The 23,974-nt window shown below is 41.1% G+C and overlaps 1 protein-coding gene across 5 annotated transcripts in view; it reads right to left on the bottom strand.

The window, feature by feature from the left end:
- Positions 1 to 2,776: 2,776 nt before the first annotated feature.
- Positions 2,777 to 23,974, bottom strand: part of ARL14EPL (ARF like GTPase 14 effector protein like) — a 52,579-nt gene continuing 31,381 nt past the window's right edge. For 3 of the 5 annotated variants that reach the window (XM_045204445.3, XM_024571339.3, XM_045204446.2), the window contains exons 2-4: positions 11,846 to 11,962; positions 6,298 to 6,437; positions 2,777 to 3,732 (exon numbers count right to left, since the gene is read on the bottom strand). In XM_045204445.3, coding sequence (XP_045060380.1) covers positions 3,510 to 3,732; positions 6,298 to 6,437; positions 11,846 to 11,941 — 459 coding nt within the window. In that variant the 5' untranslated portion in view covers positions 11,942 to 11,962 and the 3' untranslated portion in view covers positions 2,777 to 3,509. Of the gene's footprint in view, positions 3,733 to 6,297; positions 6,438 to 11,845; positions 11,963 to 17,011; positions 17,083 to 22,944; positions 23,053 to 23,974 lie in introns of those variants that run through there. The other 2 variants (XM_045204444.2, XM_053910481.2) reach the window with 2 other exon arrangements.

Raw genomic sequence — 23,974 nt, 5'->3', positions numbered from 1 at the left:
AGCTTTGTTCACTCTGTGATAAAATTAGACACTTGTAAGATAGGTTTCTGACAATTCACATACATTTATTTTTGCAATAACCATTGAGAGAAGGAGGCTTTTCTAAATGCTAGCATTGGCATTCAGTCAGGATGAAATAACCTGACTTCCAAAAGAGCTCTTCATGGAGTACCTTGCTAGGCTTCAATGAGAGCAGTACGAGGTGTCTGCTTAGTAAGTGTGCCTTTTTGTTTTACCTTATTTTATTTATTGCTTTACTTGGACACATTACCAACATCATTGGCCAACACACTTTTAAACCAGACTGTCTCATCTAGTGTTTAAGGCTGAATGACAAGAGGAGTCAAAAGGGGAAAGTGCTTTAGTGTTCATTTGCCCAAGATTAGTTTTAATATGAAAATTGGACTGGTGATAAGGTAGTGTTTCGCAAACTTACCTGCTCCTGAGACTTACCTGGGGTGCTTGTTTATTTTTTATCTTTATTTATTTTTCCTTTTTGTGTGCATTCACCACCCCCAATCAAGTCCCTGTCCATCACCATTTATTGCCACTATACCCTCCCCAACCTCTTCCCGCCCGACACAGACCACACTGTCGTCTGTGTTCATGAGTTTTTTCTCTTTCTTTTCTGTTTTGCTCAATCACTCCCCCCTCCCCAACAGATGTCAGACTCTCTGAGTCTGTCTCTATTTTGCTTGTTAGTTCAGTTTGTTCATTAGAGTCCACATATGAGTGAAATCATGTGGTATTCGTCCCTCACCGACTGGCTTATTTCAGTTAGCATAAAGCTCTCCAGGTCCACCCATGCTGTCACAAAGGGTAAGATTTCCTTCTTTTTTATAGTCAAGTAGTATTCCATTGTGTAAACGTACCACAGCTTTATTTTAATGCACTTATCTACTTAGAGACACCGGGGCTGCTTCCAAATCTTGGCGATTGTAAACAACACTGCCATGAACACGGAAGTGCTTCTCGTCTTCCGAGTCAGTGTTTCCAGTTTCTTCTGACAAATTCCCAGAAGTGGGATCACTGGGTCATAAGGCAGATCCATTTCTAATTTTTTGAGGTAACTCCACACTGCTTTCCACAATGGCTGCACCATCTGCATTCCCACCACCAGTGCAAAAGTGTTTCCCTTTCTCCACATCCTTGCCAACACTTGTTGATTTATTGATGAGAGCCATTCTGACAGGTGTGAGATGGTATCTCATTGTGGTTTTAATTTGCATCTCTCTGATGATTAGTGACACTGAGCATCTCTTCATGTGTCTATTGGCCATCTGCATGTCCTCTTTGAAGACATGTTTATTCAGGCCCTTTGCCCATTTTTTAATTGGACTATTGTTTTGTTGTTGAGTTGTATTAAGTTCTTTATAAATTTTGGATGTTAATCCCTTATCAGATATATCATTGGTGAATATATCCTCCCATTCAGTGGGTTTTCTTTTCATTTGGTTGATGGTTTCCTTTGCTGTGCACAAACCTTTTAAAAGTATGGATTCCCAGGTCTCATCCCTAGGGGTGGTGGTACCCGAGGTCTGGGATGCAGCTCAGGAATGTGTATTATTAAAGCACCTGAATAAGGGAAATGCTTGGTGTCATGGAGGGAACACTGACCTAGCCATAGAGTTCAAAACATCAGGGCTGCCAGCTCTCCCATTTGTCCTTAACAGAGTCGTTCTGTCTCACTGGATCTATACTCCCTCAGTCGTAGAAGCAAAACGGAAACACTGGTTGTAGTCCATCAACCCTGGGACCATAGGAAGCACCCAGGTTTTACTCACTGCTTGATCCCCTGTGCCTTAACCGGGTGCTTGGCACAGAGCAGCCTCTACATTAGTATTTGTTGACTAATTTACTATTTAGGCAACCTGTGACATTACTTTCAATTTTAAAAATTATATGATTGTAAAATGAGTAAGTAATAAAACAATTCATTTGGTCAGCCATTTATAAAGTAATAATTATCCTCAAAACAAAATGTAAACCCCAAAAGCCCCCACTGCTTTCACTGGTTCAGGGCTGCATGTTCCTGGTGAGCGTTCCGAAGCACCTGGCTTGGGTGATTCGATTTCCTGTCTTCCTCACAGTGGCTGTGATGGTTAATGTAATGAGCTGGAAGCACTTGGCACAATGTTTGGCTCTGTATATGTGAGAAAAGTGAGTGGAACCTGGGAAACTCAGAAAATTCTGTGGAAAACAGAATGAGCTCTCCTGCCACCCATACAGGAATATTGTAGTCATAGCATGACTTTGAAGATTTTGTTACTTTAGTCTCAAAACACACTGTCAAATAACAAGCCCAGAATTATCAGGAACCTTCCTGGGCACAGGTGGATTATACAGAAATAAGTGCTTTTAAAAATGACTATGGAGGAAAAATAATCCCTGAAAAGTTTACTTTAAAATTAAATACTGTTAATAATTTTTAAAAACTTTTATTAAAGTATCTACTCACACCCTCCCATGTATTCAGTATCCAGTACAACCTAAAGAAGTGGTTCTCAAAGTGTGGTCCCCATACCAGCAGCATCAGCATCACCCTGGAAACGCAGACTCGTGAGCCCTGCTTCAGACCTAACGAAACGTGGATGCAGGGTGGTAAAATCCATGATCCATGTCTTCCAGGAGACTGATACACACCGAAGCATGGGAACCACTGACTTGAGGTAAATGGGATTATAAAAACAAATTCCAAGAAGACCGAGTTCTACTTTCTTTTGTATAAACCTCCTACAATGTACCAGATTTGAAAAAAAAAAATCATATATATCTATTCCACTGTATAGCAATACATTTAATTAGTGAACATATAATAAACACATTTTTGTATAATAAGTTTTTTTCTTTTGAAAAAAAATATCTGAAATTCTGAGCCTGAATGAAAACAATATAAACCACTGGCTTTTAGGATATGCAAGTCCTTATTTCTCAACTTCACAAGTGAAATATAAATTTTTAATAAAAATTACCAAGTATTACCAAATTTAATTTTAATTTTATTAAAATAACAATAAAATGAGACCATGAATGCACAATGCAAAGTCACAAGTTTTGGTTTTTTCAAAGTCCAAATAGCAATTCTGATTTAGAACTAGTGATGTGTATGATTCTCAGGGTTACTCGATATCGTAAATTCATAGCTCTATGCTAAAAAAAAACCCCTCTCATCTACAGAATTTTAAGGAAATCTTAAAATTACATTTTTCAGATACCAGCAAAGAGGAAAGAGATTTTTAATGTGAGGGCAGAGTGCAGATGGGAGTGCTGATGAGAGAAACTGAGACCCATTCACCGTCACACTCTTCGGTTCCAAGTGAAGAAACCCGAGAGGCCACGGTGAGAAGGTTATAGAATGACTGCCCGTTCTACTGTTGTACAGCTTTGCAGAACATGCCTCTTAAGTATGTTTTTCCAGCATTTTCCCCCAAGCCCTAGAATTCACTACAAGAAAGGGGTTGCCTTAAATGTAAAGAAGAAGAGACAAATCAATTCTTCTGTCACAGCTCCTAGTCGGGGACATTAAAGGGCAGCAGGCTGATGACCTCTCCAGCCTCGGTGACGATGGCATCATACACCCACTTGCGGCTGCAGCGGCACTCAGGCCCGCACTTGTTGGAGTTGCACTTGGGGCAGGGGTAGAAGCAGCCCAGGCAGTTCTTCTCCAGGCAGTCGCACAGGTCGGCGTCGTTGCAGATCAGCCTGCCGCTTTTGTCGTACTTCCTCACAACTCTGCAAAGGAAAACAGTGGCGCTAACGGGACGGTGACATTATCCTCAACGTTGAGGATAAATTATTGTGCAGCAAACTTCACTCATGTGGCCCTTTTACATGGAGATCGCCCAGCAACACTCCAGAACATTATGTGGCAACGATGTCTGGGAAATTCCGCCACATGTGACCAATTTCCAATGCAGCCAGCCTTGTCACCGAGAATAATAAATATTTCACTTATTCTATCTAAGCAAATTGTGAGGAATAACTGATTAAATCTTCCTTCTATAGATGTCCCAATTTTTCCTTTAAATTATAACCGTTCTTGATGGAATTTTCCCTAGTAAATCATACTTTTTTTCTTTCTTAAGAAAAACACCCTATAGTGCATACAATTACATTTTTTAATGTCAGGCATTGAACCTTACTCAATTACTATACCATCATCATTACCTAAGTAAATAAATAAACAACTCCCTAGCTAACAGTGCCTTTGCTTCTGGTCCTTCTGATTGTTTTTTACCCACTGTGGAGGAAGAAAACAGGTGGCTAGGTGGTGGGATCCGCTGTAAGCTCTGATTGGAGGTAAGAATTCTGGACCAGACGAGAGCACCAGAGTCTACACCTTGCTTCAGGTTCCAACACTTTCTCTGTCAGCCTCTAAAACACGTCCAAGAGGCAAAAGGCTTTCATAAGAATTCCCACACCTTCTCAAAACCAACCACTTTGAAATAAATCCTTCAAAACTGAGCTACTTGAAAGTCTTAGAATAATGAAAGGGCCTCTGTGTAGCCTGTATCCATTATTACCAGATGAAGTCAAAAAAGGCTGTGAAATGCACCCTGGGTTCCCAAGCAGGCAGAACACCTCCCTCCCTCTTCAGCTAAGGAACGCTGTCCTGCCCTCTCCCCTCTCCTAATAAAGCAGGGACGCTTGAGGACCACTATGTGTACTTGCTGCCTGACTATCACACTTCAGTGGAACGCCTTCCAACAAGGATTTACATTTGAAGCATTTCTTCTGTGGAATGCAAGCTCCCCCACCAACTCCCAAGCCCATCGGGATATTCAGATGTCTGCTGAATTTAAAATCTATTATGGGAGTGATGGGAGCGGGAGGCCATCAAACCAAAAGAGAAATCAGATTCTTCCCTTCTCCCTCAGCCTCAACCCAAATACACCCTCATCTTAATTCAGACATCAAGATAAATTTTACAGTTTCCTGCCCACTGATGCTATCTTATGTAAAATTCTGAACTATCACACATATGAAAGTATACAAAACATACGTACACAGATAAAAAAGAAAAATAAAACAAACTTGTGTGCTCCCTGCCCAGTTTAATGTACCTTCAAGGTCCTCTTTATGCCCCACATATGGCCTCCCTACGCCCAGCCCTCCAAGAGGAACCGCACCTCAATGTTATAAAAATCACCTTCTTGTTTCACTTTTTGGTATGCCAGATGTGCATGTTTGCCCAGGCATACTGCACTCTTCCTTCTGTAATTTGATTTTTTTTTATTCTATTGCATGATTTGAGGTGAATCTCTGATGGTGCATGTAGCTATATTCAAATATTTTTACTTCTATATGTATTCCACTGTATGAATGTGCAAGTTACTTATCTTTCCCATTATAAATGGGCATTTGGATTACTACTATTTTATTTTCTTTGCTATGGTAGTGATGCTATGGACTTCAAGAACAAGTCTCCCATTGTACGATGCGTGTGTACCAGTTTCTTCAGGAGCAAGGATGCTAGGCCCTAAGTGTTATGGGCAATGCTGAGCTGTTTTTAAATAGCAGCTGTGCCATGTGACACTCAATTCTTGTCCCACAGCTTCCTCAACATCGATACCATCAGACTAAACTCTTCGCCTGTCTGGGGCCTGGGGCACTTCTCTGTACGCTGCTGATGGGGTCCGGTATCCTGGGAGTCTGGTAGCCTCTCCTTCTATGAAACACCTGTCACTGTTCAGCTCATTCTTCTCAGAGGAAGTTTATTTTTTTATTAAATTGTAGAATTCTCTACAATTTTGGATACTAACCTTTTAAATTATAGATAACTTCTCCTACCTTGTGACTGTGTCATTATTTTTAGGGTGTCTTTCATGGGTATAATTCTTAATTTTAATGTAGTAGAATTTATCAACCTTTGTCTTTATGGCTTCCTTCGTTTATACTTCTGATGCACTAGCAATCATTGTACTTAGGATACTTCATGTCCATTTGATACCTGAACCTGCTCCCATAGTTATATTATTTCTCCTTCAGATAACATATCTTTCTTACTTTTATCATCTATCCTACTAAAGTTGTTACTCTAATCCAAGGGCTTCTGCACTGCAGGTCCCCTCCCCCCCACCCCATGTTTTCTGCAGCCTTTTAAAAAGTTAATTTCTAGTTTGGGATTATAATCTATTTCTTGAAGTTACTAACTTCCAGACCATGGGGTAATACTGTACTTTAGAAAACATATTTTTAAATTACAAACAAGGGTCAACCTTCAATTACTTTGCTTCGTTAAGGAGAAGCATGCATTTTATTATCCCACAGATCAAATATGGTAAATGGGGATCTTACTTGTATTTTACAGAAAAATACTCATTCATCTTTGACATCCGGGCTTTCTTTTTCTGCTGCCGTGTTTCAGGATTAAAGTCTGCTACCTGTGGTCCGGGGTTTTGAAATGCCAAGCATCTTAACTGCCGTTCTATCTGTTGCTATGAAACGAATAAAATGTATTAGTAGTAAGAACTGGGTGGTTTAATCTGTCTTACATTGTATCAAAATAAATTTTCTGTAACTTTTACCATAATGGCATGAAAGGATAGATACTAGTACCTGAAGAAAGAACCAGAAACTTAATCTGATTAAGTTTCAAAAGATGATGTTAATCTCCTCAGTTTAGGTCATTCTTTCTGAGCAAAAAAAAAATCTATAGTATAAAATTTATATAATAAAAATGTAAAAAACAACCAAATAAGAACAGAATTTTTTTACACCTGCAAAACACCAGTTGGCTTCTCAAATGTCACGGTGATGAAAGTGAGAATTAGCACTTTAAGGTGGAGAAGGACAAGGGAGACAAGGCCCTTCCACAGCTGTCAGCTGAAGAAGCCCCGGGAAAGTGTGTCAGGTCACAGAGGGAGCCGAGTGCACACAGCCCTCCCCCTCAGTGCTGGGGGACTTTGTAGAACTACTCACTAGCCTGGAACGTGGGCTCCATCAGGGCTCTGGTGCAGAACACTGCCAAGTGAAGTTTACATTCTCAGTCCAAGCTCCAGTTTGAAGAAGCAAATCTTGTTAGAAAGGCTTTCCAGAGTGTTAGTGTAAATTTTCAAAAGTCTCTAGGGATATTCTAAGTTAAAGGGGGTCTAATCAGGAGGACAAGTAATGAAGATGCTTCAGTCATTCCTGGTGACTTATTTTGAACACATAGCGCATGTGTCAGGAAAGAAGGAAATGCTCTTCTGAAGGATTTTACAAGAAAGTAACCTGAGTGGCCCCCAAATATATAGGCTAATAAAAAGGGGTGGGAAAAGTAGGATTACAGTTGTTAGTATGGCCAGTGATACAACACACAGCAAAGAGGAGAGATTCAAAGTGGTGGCAGACTGGGTGGATGTTACCATCACTTCCTTCCAGGACCCACCTGGAATTACAGCTGAAATACAGAGCAATCAACCTGACAGCCATCTGAAGACTAGCTGGAGAGAAGTCTTATGACAAAACATTTAGAGAAGTCACATCAAGACTGGTATGAAGGTCAGAGAAGTAACTGGTAACTTGTTAAAACTGACAGAGAAGTAACAACTGACATAAAGAAAAATAGAAAGGATTATAAAAAAATATGAACAACTACATGCCAACAAATTGGCAATCTGAATGAAATGGATAAATTCCTAGAAACATACAATCTTCTAAAACTGAATCAGGAAAAATCAGAAAATCTGAATAGATTATACTCAGTGAAATCAAAGCAGTAATTAAAAAAAAAAAAACAACCTCTCACAAACAAAAGTCCTGGACCCAATGGCTTCACAGGTGAATTTTACCAAACATTTAAAGAACAATGAACAACTATCCTTCTCAAACTATTCTAAAAAATTCAAGTGGAGGGAAGATTCCCAACCTCATTTTATGAGGCCAGCATTATCCTAATTCAGAAAACAGATAAAAATTCTACAAAGAAAGAAAACTATAGGCCAATATCCCTGATAAACACAGACGCTAAAATCCTCAGCAAAATATTAGCAAACTGGAACCAGCAATATATTTTAAAAGATCACACACCATAATCCAGTGGGAGTTATTCTAATTATCTGCAAATCAATAAATGTGATACACCACATAAACTAAATAAAGGATGAAATTACATAATTACATCAGATGCAGAAAAAGCATTTGCTAATATTCAGCACCCATTTATGATAAAAACTCTCAGCAAAGTGGGAATAGAGGGAACATACATCAACATAGCAAGGGCCATATATGACAAACCCACAGCCAATACCATACTCAACAGGCAAAACTAAAAGCATTTACCTTAAGATCGAGAACAAGACAGTGATGTCCACCTTCACCACTGTTATTCAACATAGTGCTGGGAGTACAGCAATCAGACAAGAACAAGAAATAAAGTTCACACAAATTAAAAAGGAAAAAGTAAAACTGTCATTATTTTCAGATGACATGACGCTGTATAAAGAGTACCCCAAAGATGCCACCAAAAACTACCAGACCTGGTAAGTAAATTTGGTGTAGAGACAGGAAACAAAATGAACATCCAGGTGTCAGCTGCAATATTTTATACACCAACAGTGAACAATCAGTAAAAGAATCTAAGAAAATGATCCCATTCACAATTGCATCAAAAAAATATCTTAGAATAAATTTAATCAGAGATGTAAAAGACCTGTACTTGGAGAGTCATAAGACACTAAAGAAAGAAACTGAAGAAGATATAAATAATTAGAAGCATATTCCAGCCCTGGGTGGTGTGGCTCAGGGGATTGAGTGCTGGCCTGCGAACCAAAAGGAACCATATTCTGTGCTCATGAATAGGAAGAATTAACATCATAAAATGTCCATATCAACCATAGCAATCTACAGGTCTAACATAATTATTATCAAGATATAAATGGTGTATTTCAAAGAACTAGAACAAATATTCCAAAAAATTTATATTGGAACCACAGAAGACCCAGGGTACCCAAAGCAATCTTGAGAAACAAGAACAAAGTTGGAGGCAGCCTGCTACCTGACGTCAAACTTTACTACAAGGCCACAGTAATCAAAGCAGCATAATACTGTCATAAAAACAGACATGTAGATCAATGGAACAGAAAAGAGGCCTCAGGAGTAAACCCATGCCTTTATGGTCAATTAATATTTGACACAGGAGACAAGAACATACAATGGGGTAAAGACAGTCTATTCAATAAATGGTGTTGGGAAAATTGGACAGATACAGGCAAGAGAATGAAACTACACCACCTTTTTACACCATACACAAGAATAAATTCAAAATGTATTAAAAACTTAAATGTTACACCTGGAACCATAAAAATCCTAGAAGAAAACATTGGTAGTAGAACTCCAATATTTCTCGTAGCATTATTTTTTCTGATATATTTCTTCAGGCAAGGGAAACAAAGCAAAAAAATAAATAAATAAACAAATAGGACTACATCAAACTAAAAAGGTTTTGTGCGGCAAAGAAAACCATCAACAAAATGAAAAGACAAACCACTGCATAGGAGAACATGTTTGCCAATGATATATTTGATAAGAGGTTAATATCTAAAATTTATAAGGAACTTATACAACTCAACAATAACAAAAATAATCCAATTAAAAAATGGGCAAAGGACCTGAATAGACACTTCTGCAAAGGGGACCCATACAAGGCCAAAAGACATGAAAAGATGCTCAACATCACTAATCATCAAAGAAATGTAAATTAAAACCACAATGAGATTTTACCTCACAGCTGTCAGAATGGCTATCACCAATAAATCAACAAACAAGTGCTGACAAGCATGTGGAGAAAAGGGAACATTTGTGCACTGTTAGTGGGAATGTAGCTCCGTGCAGCCCTGTGGAAAGCAGTACGTAGGTACCTCAATAAATTAAAAATGGAAGTACCTTATGACCCAGTGATTCTAATTCTGGGAATATTTCCAAAGAATCCAAAACACAAACTGGTGAACAAAATAGAAACAGAAGTGTGAATATATGGATAGACTGTCAGCTATCAGAGGGAAGGGGTGTTGGGAAGGCTGGATGAAAAGAGGTGAAGGGATTAAGAAAAACCCCATGTGTATGTAGCATACAGATACAGACAACAGTGTGGTGACAGCCAGTGGGAAAGGGAGTAGGGGTAGTAGGGGTAGTAGGGGGGGGGCAAAAGGGATAAATAGGAATAGGAAGAGACTTTGGGCTTTGGGTGCATGAAGCACTGTGCAGATGATGTTTTATTAAGTTGTACACTTGAAACCTGTAGGTTTTGTGAACCAATGTCACCCCAATAAATTCAACAAAAACTAAAAAAGAGTTAAAAATAATATATACACCCATATTTTCATTGCAGGGGTATTGCAAATAACCTAGATATAGAAGCAGTCCAAGTGCCCATCAGTAGATGAGTGAATAAAAAAGCTGTGGTACATTTACACAATGGAATATTACTCACCCACAAAAAAGAAGGGACTCTTACTTTTTGCAAAAGCATGAATGGACCTGGTGAGTATTATGCTAAGTGAAATAAGCCAGTCAGAGAAAGACAAGTACCATATGATTTCACTTATATGTGGAATCTAATGAACATATTTAGACTAACAAACAAAATAGAGACAGATTCAGAGATACAGAGAACAGACTGACAGCCATCAGAAGGGGAGAAGGCGTGCAGGGCTGGGTGGAAAAGGTGAAGGGATTAAGCATAAGCAAAAAAAAAAAAAAAGGCCTCACAGTTTCAGACAACAGTACGGTGAGTACCTGAGGAAAAGGGGATGAGTGGTGGGTAGGGGGCTGTATAAGAGAGCAAAGGGGAGATAAAGGGTGATGGAAAGAGATTTTACTTGGGGTGGTAGACACACTACAATATACGGATGTTGTATATGGAATTGTACACCTGAAATGTATTTAATTTTATTAACCAACATCACCCCACTAAATTCAATTTAAAAAGAAATTAAAATTCTTTAACTATGCATGGTAAAAGAAAAAATGGGATAACACAATAATTAATAACTAATAAAAGAAAAAACTCTTTTACAGATACAACTGTAAACCTACTTTTGCCAACCCCCATATACATGAAATACTATACTAGAAACAAAAGAGAAACTTCAATATATAAATTTTATGTGAAAAATTGGTAACAGAATTTCAGGCTTTTCTAAAGTTTATTTAGCTTAATAATAGTCTAGTCAGTCCAAAATAATATAACTATATTAGAAATATAAATAATATAAAATTTTTAAAATTTCATTTGGTGTGTGTGTATGAATTTGTTTTACAGCCTCAACCTTATGAAACAATTCTGTATCTAGGTACAGCGATGAAACGAGTACACAGTTCCACCTATTACTATTCTCAGTAGCATCGGTAGAGCTGAAGAACATAGACAGCAGAGTAAGCCAGTCTATGTTCTAATCTGGCCTCTGCCGCATGGTAATGGTGTGCCTTCCACAAGTTCCTACTTCTCTAAGCCTAGTTTCTCCTTTTGTGCAATGGGGTTAACAATAGTATCTTGTAATAAGGATTAGGTGAATTAATATATACAAAGTTTTAGGACCGTGACTAGCACATAATAGGGAAAAAACCCCAAGGATTTGTTAAGTAAAAACACTTGAGCACATATTGTTAAATATTCTACTCCAAAGGGCACAGTACACGGGGCTAAAAATCAGGAGACTGAGAGGCAAGAGGAGCTAGGTGAAGTGAGACAGCTTGGCAGCGAGCAGAGTTCAGAGGGAAAGGCACACCAGTACTGGGAGGAGGCAGAAATCCTTCATGAGGAGCCCTGACCGAGCCCACCTTCTCTCCCAAGCCTGGAGCCTCCAAGATCCCCATGCTGGGAATTCCCCAAATACCACGGAATCGTAGTATCCATATGCCATACCAGTTGCTTTTGTCCGATTTCAGAGTTTTTCTCAGGAGAACATTGACCTGTGTGTTCCTCTTCAGTGGAATTGTTTTTTTCTGATTGTTCATTCATTTCTGACCACTAAAAAAGTAGCTGGAAAAAAGCAAAACACATTAATTTCATATATCTCCAGTAACTTTATCCTGTGACTTTCCTGCTCTCTCCACACATCTTTCTTTCAAAGCCAGACTTCCATCTGCCTTCCCAGTTTCTTTCTTTTTATTTTATTGTTCAAGCACAGTTGTCTCCACTTTCCTCTCACCCCTCCCCTGCCCCACCCACCCTCACCACCCACCCTCAATCCTACCCCCTTTTGGCTTTGTCCATGGGTCCATTATACATGTTACTGATGGCCATTCCCCTCCTTCCCTCGCTACCCTCCTCCCCCATCCCCCTTGGTAACTGTCAGTTTGGTCTTTATTTCAATGTCTCTGGTTATATTCTGCTTGCTTGTTTGTTTTGTAGACTAGGTTCCAGTTATAGGTGAGATCATATGGTATTTGTCTTTCACCGCCTGGCTTGTTTCACTTAGCATAATGCTCTCCAGTTCCATCCATGCTGTTGCAAAGGGTAGGATTTCCTTCTTTCTTCTGTGTAGTATTCTATTGTATAAATGTACCACAGTTTTTTTGATCCACTCATTTACTGATGGGCACTTAGGTTGCTTCCAGCACTTGGCTGTTGTAAGTTGTGCTGCTATGAACGTTGGGGTGCATAGGTTCTTTTGAATTGGTGTTTCAGCATTCTTAGGGTATAATCCCAGCAGTGGAATTGCTGGGCCAAAAGGTATTTCCATTTTTAGTTTTCTGAGGAAATTCCATACTGCTTTCCACAGTGGCTGCACCAGTCCGCATTTCCACCAACAGTGCACTCGGGTTCCCTTATCTCCACATCCTTGCCAGCACTTGCTGTTTGTTGATTTGTTTATGATGGTCATTCTGACAAGTGTGAAGTGGTATCTCATTGTGGTTTTAATCTGCGTCTCTCTGATGGCTAGTGATGCTGAGCATCCTTTCATATGTCTCTCGGCCCTCTGTATGTCCTTCTTGAAGAAGTGTCTGCGTTCAGGTGCTTTGCCCATGTTTTAATTGGATTGTTTGTCTTTCTGGAGTGGAGTCATGTGAGTTCTTTATATATTTTGGAGATCAAACCTGGTTTCTTTTTTACCCCTCGCTTTTGTTTGTTCATTTATTTTGCTTTTTAGGTATCACATATAAGTGAAATCATGTGGTATTTGTCTTTCTCTGGATTACCACTCACTCTTAAATCCTGCATCTCACTCCCCAGTTCACATTACTGATGTTTGTCTTTGCTGGTGTTCCATCAGCAAATCAACAGTGCCTTTTACAGTCAGCACCACGGACCTTGCTGGAACAGGCAACACTGGGACCATCCTCTGCTTTCTAAGAGGACTGTGAATTCTAGACCTCTGCTTTCCCCCTTTATGCTCCCTGAAGAAAGGTAAGACACATTAATGTCCTATATCTCCAGTAAGTTTGTGGATACCTTATCTACTCCCATGGTTGCAGCTCTCTCCTCTTCGCAGACCAGCCCCCAGGCTGTCCTCCTCCCTCAGTTTTCTGAAAAATTTCTAACACACCTTGTGCTAAATGGGAGTCATCAGTTTTCCATAAAACTCAGCTGCTAAAATGCCTGTAACTTTCTTTGAAATATTTCAGTGTATATACAGGGTGCCTGTGTATGTGTGTGCGGTGTGACCTAGGTGAAGCTAACACAGGGTGGTAATCACAAATGCACCGTCACGACTGCTCTGCAGACTCTGTCAGAAAGGACCACACTCCAGAGGAGGCTTCCACAGCCCTGCTGCTTCCCCTCTCCTCTCTCCCCCCACCCCCAACTGCTGGCATTGACTATAGGGCCCTGTTTTTACCAAAGGACACTAGGAGTTATGCTTTACTAAGTTGGCCTGGGTCATTTGGCAAACCACTCTGCCTGCCAACAGGAAATTCCATTTCTATCGATGCACCTTCATTCTCCCTACATCTAGACTCCCTAGACATTAACTGCCCACTTTTCTGTATCCCCCTCTCCAACTAATTCCCAACACTAGGTTAGAAAGTATGTTAATTTTTCTCTCCTAATACTCTCAATATTGATTCTTCCTTTCCATTCTCTGTCAGATGTCATCCCCCCTGGAGACAGTCCTGGGGCACAGCTCAAGACCACCGCCTAGGGCAAGAATGCTGAAGTTGTTGTTTTTTTTAATCCAATTAACTTACCTACACTTTGTTCTCCTCATAAGAAGGGCCATTTTAAAATGGAATTTAAGATGGTCTGTTAGAGTATGAACCCGCCATCTTCTCAAATTGCTGGCCATCTGAATAAAGCGCCCATAAAGATTCAATCGTCATTATTGCTTATTGGGTTTGGTAGTGACAGGCAGCCTGAACTCCGGTGTCTTTTCCGGTTTCACTGTCAGCTTGACTAACCTTTAGACAAGATTCTTTCTAATTGCAGACCTCTGACCTCCCTCTTCTTACAGCACTTAGTTCAGAACTTGTAAATTTTTTCTTCCCCATTGAGATGTAAATCATCTCCCAGACTCGCACACTTTTACAACCCAACAGTGTCTTTCTCAAGAATTAGGAGCCATCCCTTAGAAATGTAACCAGTGGGAAAGATAGTATCCCTATCTGGTGGGCACCAATTACCAGACACAGGTGGCCAAATCACAGAGATAAACATTTACAAACTTGGGAACAAGTCATGTGCTCTACACATCCCACTGGTCTCTCTCCCATAAAGTATTGTACTCTAGTATTTTCTTCCTCCCTGTTGAAGTGGAGGTAAGATCAGAGTAAGTTCTGGTTTCTCTCCTCTGTTACAATAGCCTTGAATAAAGTCTTCACTGCCTTTGTCTAGTGCAATTTTTGCTTTGACAACCTCACATGTGATTTTTCATCTGGTCAGACCAACTCCTTGAAAGTATTTTCAGGTTGTCTGAAAATATAATCACATAGAGCCATTTTAAAAATGACAAATCCTAGGGAAACAACAGCCCCGACCCCAGGAGAGACTCTCCTCTGGCTCTGTGGTGCTTGAGCCTGACTGCTGAGTGCAGAGTGACTAGATTAACAACTGAAGGAGATAGTCAGATCGTACATCCCTGACAAAGGTGTGAAGGCAGAATGGACTAGAGATGCTTGAGGAGAGATGGGATGGAGGCTTCTGCAAGAGAATTGATAGCGCAGCTGCCTGGATACTGGTGCTGAGTCATCACCCCTAAGGCAGCAGCCTTCCTGCTCAGGCAGACCACTCTCCTTCTCCCAGCAGCAGCCTGAGGAGAAACAATAGCCCCAACAACAGGAGGGATTCTGCCCCACCCTACGGGGCTTGAGCCTGAATGCTGAGTGCAGAGTAACTAGATTAACAACTGAAGGAGACAGCCACAGACAGCAGATCCCTGGCAGTCTCAGAGCAGGCTGCCTAAAGTCAGACAAGGTCAACATCTGACATCACCAGAGGAGGATCCAGAAAGGCAAAACAGTGGTAAATATTAGAGGCTACCTAGACGAAATCCACTGTTGTGTTGTCTTCTCCATGATTTGCGATATTTTCTTTCCTGCATAGCTTTTTAACATTCATTTCTGGTCCATCAAGTGTGTGCATATTAAGTCACCAGATTTTACACTATAGTTTATTTCTCTCCCTTCTTATAATAGTCTTAATCTCTTTACAAGTTTATTAATACTAGTTCATTTGCTGTCGACAGTGAGATTGCAGGGGGTGGGTGGACATTTTTGTGGATGTGGGTTTGTTCCCTGGGCTTTGTGATTTTCTCTGACAGCACCTGCACCACAGCATATAAGAAGTGGTGGGCTGAGTGACCCTCAATCAACTTGCTGGAGGTGAGGACCCATGAAAGAAAGACCCAACAACAATCAACATCCAATTACATCCAGACAACCAACATAAATGGCATAAAGGGCATTCCAAGAGCATCAAGTTCAGGAGATCAAGGAGGCTACACCACTGAATCTCCTAGGTCTCCTACCAAAGAAGTTCACACCACAAACTCAGGGAGTTAAAACAGATCAATTTAAGAAGCAGAGGCAAACAAAAGGAGTCTCACAAATAATGGGAAGACAAAGAAACAACACCTAAAAGAAAGAAAAGGAGAGATCCCCAGAAAGAATGCTAAATGAAATAGAGGCAAGTCAACTATCATATATTGAGTTCAAAACAATGGTTATAAGGAAGCTCAATGAGCTCAGTGAGAATTACCAAAAACTACAGGTAAATTACGAGGAACTTACTGTGAATTACCCCAGAGTGAAAAAGGAAATACAAATTATCAACAAGAGACAAGAGGAAATGAAGAATACAATTTCTGAACTGAAGAACGCAGCAGAAGGAATCAAAATCAGGCTTGATGAAGCAGAGGATCAAATCAGTGAGCTGGATGACAGGTAGAAAAAAACTCCCAGAAAGTCCAAGAAAAGGGAAAAAGACTCAAAAAGAATGAAGAGGTGTTAAGTGAACTGCAGGACAACATGAAACATAATAATATTAATATAATAAGGACACCAGAAAGAGAAGAGGAGCAAGGGATAGAAAACCTGTTTGAAAAAGTAATGATGGGGAGAACCAAGATGGCGGCGTAGGTAGACACACTGTGCCTCCTTGCACAACCAGAACTGACAGAGAATCGAACAGCAAGGGGGACCAACACCAAGAAAATAGAAAATAAACATTCATCCACACTGGTAGGAGGGGCGGAGACGGGCACCGGGGTGGAGAGGACTCGCGTGGCTGTGGCGGGACTGAGACTGGCAGAGTGTGGGACAAATGGCGCAGGCAGTCCGAGCACTAGCATACCCTGCGGCCCTACATTTGCACAGATAAACCCAGAGGGCCGGACTCAGAGTGGCGGAGAACGGGGCAGGCAGAGCAGCCGGTAGCACCCCGCGGCACCACATTCGCCCACAGATAAACCCAACAAACGACAGGGAGCGAAGCAGACCGAGTAACCCAGGGCTCCAGCTCAGGGAAATAAAGCCTTAAACCTCTGATTGAAAACGCCCGTGGGGGTTGGGGCGGCAGCAGGAGAGACTCCCAGCCTCACAGGAGAGGTCATTGGAGAGACCCACAGGGGCCTACAGTGTGCACAGGCCCACTTACTCGGGAACCAGCACCAGAGTGGCCCAGTTTGATTGTGGGTAGCGGAGTGAAAGATTGAAAGCCGGAGGAGAGTGAGGCAGGCGCCATTGCTCCCACTCGGCCCCTCCCCCACGTACAGCGTCACAGCGTCACAGCGCTGAGACCAGCATTACCCCGCCCTGGTGAACACCTAAGGCTCCGCCCCTTAAAGTAACAGACTCGCCAAGACAAAAAAAAAAAAAAAATGGCCCAAATGACAGAACACTTCAAAGCTCCAGAAAAAATACAACTAAGCGAGGAAGAGATAGCCAACCTATCGGATGCACAGTTCAAAGCACTGGTTATCAATATGCTCACAGACTTGGTTGAATGTATTCGAAAACCAGATGAAAAAATGAAACCTATGCTAGGAGAAACAAAGGAAAATGTACAGGGAACCAATAGTGATGAGAAGGAAACTGGGACTGAAATCAATGGTGTGGACCAGAAGGAAGAAACAAACATCTAACCAGAAAAGAATGAAGAAACAAGAACTTGGAAAAATGAGGAGAGGCTTAGGAACCTCCCGGACGCCTTGAAACGTTCCAACATCCGAATTATAGGGGTGCCAGAAGGAGAAGAGGAAGAACAAAAAATTGAAAACTTATTTGAACAAATAATGAAGGAGAACTTCCCTAATCTGGCAAAGGAAATAGACTTCCGGGAAGTCCAGGAAGCTCAGAGATTCCCAAAGAAGCTGGACCCAAGGAGGAACACACCAAGGCACATCATAATTACATTACCCAAGATTAAACGCAAGGACCTACATCCAAGATTACTGTATCCAGCAAAGCTATCACTTAGAATGGAAGGGAAGATAAAGTGCTTCTCAGATAAGGTCAAGTTCAAGAAGTTCATCATCACCAAGCCCTTATTATATGAAATGTTAAAGGAGTTACCTAAGAAAAAGAAGATAAAAAATAGGAACAGTAAAAATGACAGCAAACTCACAGTTATTAACGGCCACACATAAAACGAAAACGAGGGCAAACTAGGCAAACAACTAGAACATGAGGGTTGTCATTAAGGGAGAGGGAGGGGGGAGGGGGGGAAAGGTACAGAGAATAAGTAGCATAGATGATAGGTGGAAAATAGACAGGGGGAGGGTAAAAATAGTGTAGGAAATGTAGAAGCCAAAGAACTTATAAGTATGACCTATGGACATGAACTATAGGGGGGAATGTGGGAGGGAGGGGGGTGGGCAGGATGGAGTGGAGTGGGGGGGGAATGGGACAACTGTAATAGCATAATCAATAAATATATTTTTAAAAAAAAGTAATGATGGAAAACTTCCCTAATTTGATGAGAGAAAAAGTCACAGAACTCCAGCAGGCAGAGGATCCCAATCAAGAGGAACCCAAAGAGACCCACCGCAAGACACATCATAATTAAAATGGCAAAATTTAAAGACAAAGAGAGAATCTTAAAGGCAGCAAAGGAGAAACAGGAAGCAACATTCAAGGGAGCCCCAATAAGGCTAGTAGCTGACTTCTCAATGGAAATGCTCCAAGCCAGAAAGGAATGGCAAGAAATATTCCAAGTAATGAAAAGCAAAGGCCTGCAACCAAGACTACTTTATCCAGCAAGGCTCTCAATTAAAATGGAAGGCCAAATAAGGAGTTTCCCAGACAAAAGAAACCTCAAAGAATACATCTCCTCCAAACCAGCTCTGCAAAAGATGCTCAAGGGTCTGCTTTAAGAACAGGAAGAAAAACAGTGAGAGAGAGAGAGAGGAACAAAGGTACAAAGGGAGTAAAATGGCAATGAATAAGTACCTATCAACAATAACCCTAAGTGTAAATGGATTAAATGCTCCAATCAAAAGATATAGAATAGCTGAATGGATAAGAAAACATGACCCACACATATGCTGCCTACAAGAGACCCAACTCAGGACAAAAGACCTACACAATCTGAAAGTGAAGGGCTGGAAAAAATATTCCATGCAAATGGACAGGAAAAAAAAGCCGGGGTAGCAATATTTACATCAGACAAAATAGACTTCAAAACAAAGGCTGTAAAAAGAGACACAAAGGACACTTCATAATCCTCAAGGGAAGAATACATCAAGAAGATATAAACATTATAAACACATATGTACCCAAGAAAGGAGCACCCAAATACATAAGGAAAATTTTGGAGGCCTTCAAGAAAGATATGGACAGCAACACACTTATACTAGGAGATTTTAACACCCCACTGTCAAAAATCAACAGATCTTCCAAACAAAATATCAACAAGGATATTGCAGCATTGAACAATGCCCTAGATCAAATGGACTTACCTGATATATATAGAGCCCTTCATCCCAAAGAAGCAAAATACACATTCTTTTCGAATGCACCTGGAACAGTTTCAAAGATAGACCACATGACAGGACACAAAACAAGCCTCAACAAGTTCAAGAAAACTGAAATCATATCAAGCATTTTCTCAGACCACAAGGGCCTGAAACTAGAAACCAACCCCAACGAGAAAACTCAAAAACACTCAAACTCATGGAGGTTGAATAGCATGCTATTAAACAATGAATGGGTTAAGAACACACTGACAGAAATCAGAGAGGAGGTGGGAGGGGACAATGGGGGCAAAAGGGGAAGGGTCGTCAAGGAACATGTATAACAGACCCATGGACAAAGCCAAAGGAGGTTGGGATGGAGGGTGGGAGGCAGGGATGGCTGGGATAGGTGGGAGTTGTGGAGGGAATATGGAGACAACTGTACTTTAACAACAATAAAAATAAAGAGAAAAAAATGATGAGTCCCAGACCTTCTGGGGTTATAATTTGCAGAGCAGAATCTTGGTAACCTGTATAATTAATAAGCTCTCCACATGAATCCCATTGTTAGGTGGTTATGAAGACATTAGGATAGAGAAAGAATGATTTTCTCCATCCATTCTTGCCATCTGATTCTACAACTATTGTCCATATTTTCTTCCTTCACCCAATTGAACTAAAGCATGTGGTCATGTTGATGTTCCTATATCAGAAATTTCTTTATAACTTTCTTACTAAAAGATTTTGCTTACTCCCTCTCCCAATAATGTTCTATATCCCTGGGATATCAGTGAAAATTCATCACCACCACCTCCAATCTACCTGTCGAGGCTCAGGTCCCCTCATACTTTCACTTGGACCAAAACTATCAGACTTCCCCATTTCCATTAACACATCTCACATCTCTTACTTAACTAATCCTTCCCCTTTGATCTATCTTTATTCACCAAAATGCCTCATCACTCTAGAACTCTAAGATCCCATTTTCTCTGGGGCTCTGTTTATAGCTTCCTCAAGAAAATTACCCCCAAAGGGGCCCTGTAACCCTCCAGCTCCTTTATGTAACAAATTCTGCCCTCCTCCCACCCTGAATAGATATTGACCTTATGGTCTCCTTGCAAGCAAGAACTTTTCCTAAAAAGGCATCCATTTAACTGCATAGGGAAAAGTAAATATTTTATGCAAATCTCTCCCTGAGATGCCTTTGTTTAAGCCCTTTGTAGATTGTAGCTCTCCATAAATAGATGAGAGGATAAACGTGCTCCTTTGTATTCCAAACAAAGTGAAAGAAAATTAAAATATGACCTCACCAGGGACTGAAATTATAATTGGATTTTATTACAAGCTCAAAATATCTGTCCCAGGAAAAGTAATACAAAGGTTCAGAACTCCCCTTTTTCTCAGCTTGGTGTTCCCAAGGCAGAGGTTCGTAACCAGAGAGTGAATGCAGAGGGCCTTGAACTTGCATGAGTAGAGAATATATATTTATTTTCACTAACCTCTAACTGAAATTCTGTCATTCCCTTCTATTATAATGCAACCAACAAACCACAACAGTGTTAGCAGTACATGTGACTTTGTTACCTATGAAAATAAAGGTGTTTTCATAACCCATCAGAGTTGTTATAGATATGACAAAATATTATTTGTGCTTATCACTTCTTCAAAATAATGCTAGTTTGGGAACCAAGATGGTGGCGTAGGTAGACACACTGCGCCTCCTCGCACAACCAGAACTGACAGAGAATCGAACAGCAAGGGGGACCAACACCAAGAAAATAGAAAATAACCATTCATCCAGACTGGTAGGAGGGGCGGAGACAGGCACCGGGGTGGAGAGGACTCGCGTGGCTGTGGCGGGACTGAGACTGGCGGAGTGTGGGACAAATGGCACAGGCAGTCCGAGCACTAGCAGACCCTGCGGCCCCACATTTGCACAGATAAACCCAGAGGGCCGGACTCAGAGTGGCGGAGAACGGGGCAGGCAGAGCAGCCGGTAGCACCCCGCGGCACCACATTCGCCCACAGATAAACCCAACAAACGACAGGGAGCGAAGCAAACCGCGTAACCCAGGGCTCCAGCTCAGGGAAATAAAGCCTCAAACCTCTGATTGAAAACGCCCGTGGGGGTTGGGGCAGCAGCAGGAGAGACTCCCAGCCTCACAGGAGAGGTCATTGGAGAGACCCACAGGGGCCTACAGTGTGCACAGGCCCACTTACTCGGGAACCAGCACCAGAGTGGCCCAGTTTGATTGTGGGTAGCGGAGTGAAAGATTGAAAGCCGGAGGAGAGTGAGGCAGGCGCCATTGCTCCCACTCGGCCCCTCCCCCACGTCCAGCGTCACAGCGCTGCGACCAGCATTACCCCCGCCCTGGTGAACACCTAGGGCTCCGCCCCTTAAAGTAACAGACGCGCCAAGACAAACAAAAAAAAAAATGGCCCAAATGACAGAACACTTCAAAGCTCCAGAAAAAATACAACTAAGCGAGGAAGAGATAGCCAACCTATCGGATGCACAGTTCAAAGCACTGGTTATCAATATGCTCACAGACTTGGTTGAATGTATTCGAAAAACAGATGAAAAAATGAAGCCTATGCTAAGAGAAACAAAGGAAAATGTACAGGGAACCAATAGTGATGAGAAGGAAACTGGGACTCAAATCAATGGTGTGGACCAGAAGGAAGAAACAAACATCCAACCAGAAAAGAATGAAGAAACAAGAACTTGGAAAAATGAGGAGAGGCTTAGGAACCTCCCGGACGCCTTGAAACGTTCCAACATCCGAATTATAGGGGTGCCAGAAGGAGAAGAGGAAGAACAAAAAATTGAAAACTTATTTGAACAAATAATGAAGGAGAACTTCCCTAATCTGGCAAAGGAAATAGACTTCCCGGAAGTCCAGGAAGCTCAGAGAGTCCCAAAGAAGCTGGACCCAAGGAGGAACACACCAAGGCACATCATAATTACATTACCCAAGATTAAACGCAAGGACCTACATCCAAGATTACTGTATCCAGCAAAGCTATCACTTAGAATGGAAGGGAAGATAAAGTGCTTCTCAGATAAGGTCAAGTTCAAGAAGTTCATCATCACCAAGCCCTTATTATATGAAATGTTAAAGGGAGTTACCTAAGAAAAAGAAGATCAAAAATAGGAACAGTAAAAATGACAGCAAACTCACAGTTATTAACGGCCACACATAAAACGAAAACGAGAGCAAACTAGGCAAACAACTAGAACATGAGGGTTGTCATTAAGGGAGTGGGAGGGGGAGAGAGGGGGAAAGGTACAGAGAATAAGTAGCATAGATGATAGGTGGAAAATAGACAGGGGGAGGGTAAAAATAGTGTAGGAAATGTAGAAGCCAAAGAACTTATAAGTATGACCCATGGACATGAACTATAGGGGGGGAATGTGGGAGGGAGGGGGTGGGCAGGATGGAGTGGAGTGGGGGGGGAATGGGACAACTGTAATAGCATAATCAATAAATATATTTAAAAAAATAAATAAATAATGCTAGTTTTTAGACTCGATGCTAGGTTTTGTTAGACGTTAATAATAAAACACATCTATGATTACAAATTGTTTTTAACATTTTGATAAATGTATTTCAATAGAATTGGTTTCCTTTGTAACCTTACAGATTTTATTTTATATGATTAAAAACATCCTCCAAGAAATGGTCCACAGATATGACAGTTGGCCAAAGCGGTCCACGACACAAGAAAATACGGTCAAGAAGCCCTGGAAAGAGACAGGGGGAATCTGTTGCCACCATCTCCTCTGATCATGGTGACGAAAAACAAAAGCTTCTGGCTACAGAAGATGCTCGTCTTCAAGCATGAGGCTGGAAGCAATGTGGTATGTGCTGGGCTATCATTGCATTTAGTGGAACAGAAAGTGTATGACATCAATTTAACAAACTCTATTTTGTCCTAACATTATGCCAGATTGCCTATGAAAAATCTAAAATACAGTTGAACACAAAGGGAAGAGGCTCCCCCAAGTGGCAGATATAACAGATTGCAAGAGCAGGAATTCTCCAAGTGTGGACCAAGGAAGGTGCCGGAATGGAAACCAACTGCTTCACTAAGTACGTGGGGTGGTTTACACCTGACATCTTCTTCACAGCACAACTGTCTTCCTGGAGGAGGCAGTTCATTGAATTGCCATGAACGGGAACCTTGAGTAGCACTGGAGTACGTGTCGTCTGTGACACTCATTTTCCTTCTGTAGTTAGTTCAATTTTCACATGACACTTCCTGTTTCCATTAGATCAATAGCTCTGGAATCAGTCTTATACCCTGTTTACCACTCCCTCTCCACAGCAAGCCTAGGACTATTATATATAGTCGGGGCTTAATGAATATCTCATGAATATTATGCTAATAATATCAATTACTAGGCACCTATAATGTGGCAAGTACTTTGCTAAACATCTACATATATTACTTCATTTAATTCCATAACACTCTGACCTAGATATTATTACCTGTATTTTATGGATGAGGAAACTGAGGCCCATTTAGGCCCCATGAGTTTGAAACTCAGATTTATCTGGCTCCCCAAACTAAGATCCTTTCAGGATGTTACACTGCTTCAAGATTTGTTTTAATGATGATCACCATCTCTACAACAAGATATTGCTGAGGGATGGGAGGTAGAC

This window comes from Desmodus rotundus, chromosome 1, assembly GCF_022682495.2.
Source record: "Desmodus rotundus isolate HL8 chromosome 1, HLdesRot8A.1, whole genome shotgun sequence".
Classification (NCBI taxonomy): Eukaryota; Metazoa; Chordata; class Mammalia; order Chiroptera; family Phyllostomidae; genus Desmodus; species Desmodus rotundus.
This window is presented reverse-complemented; position numbering and strand designations above follow the sequence as displayed.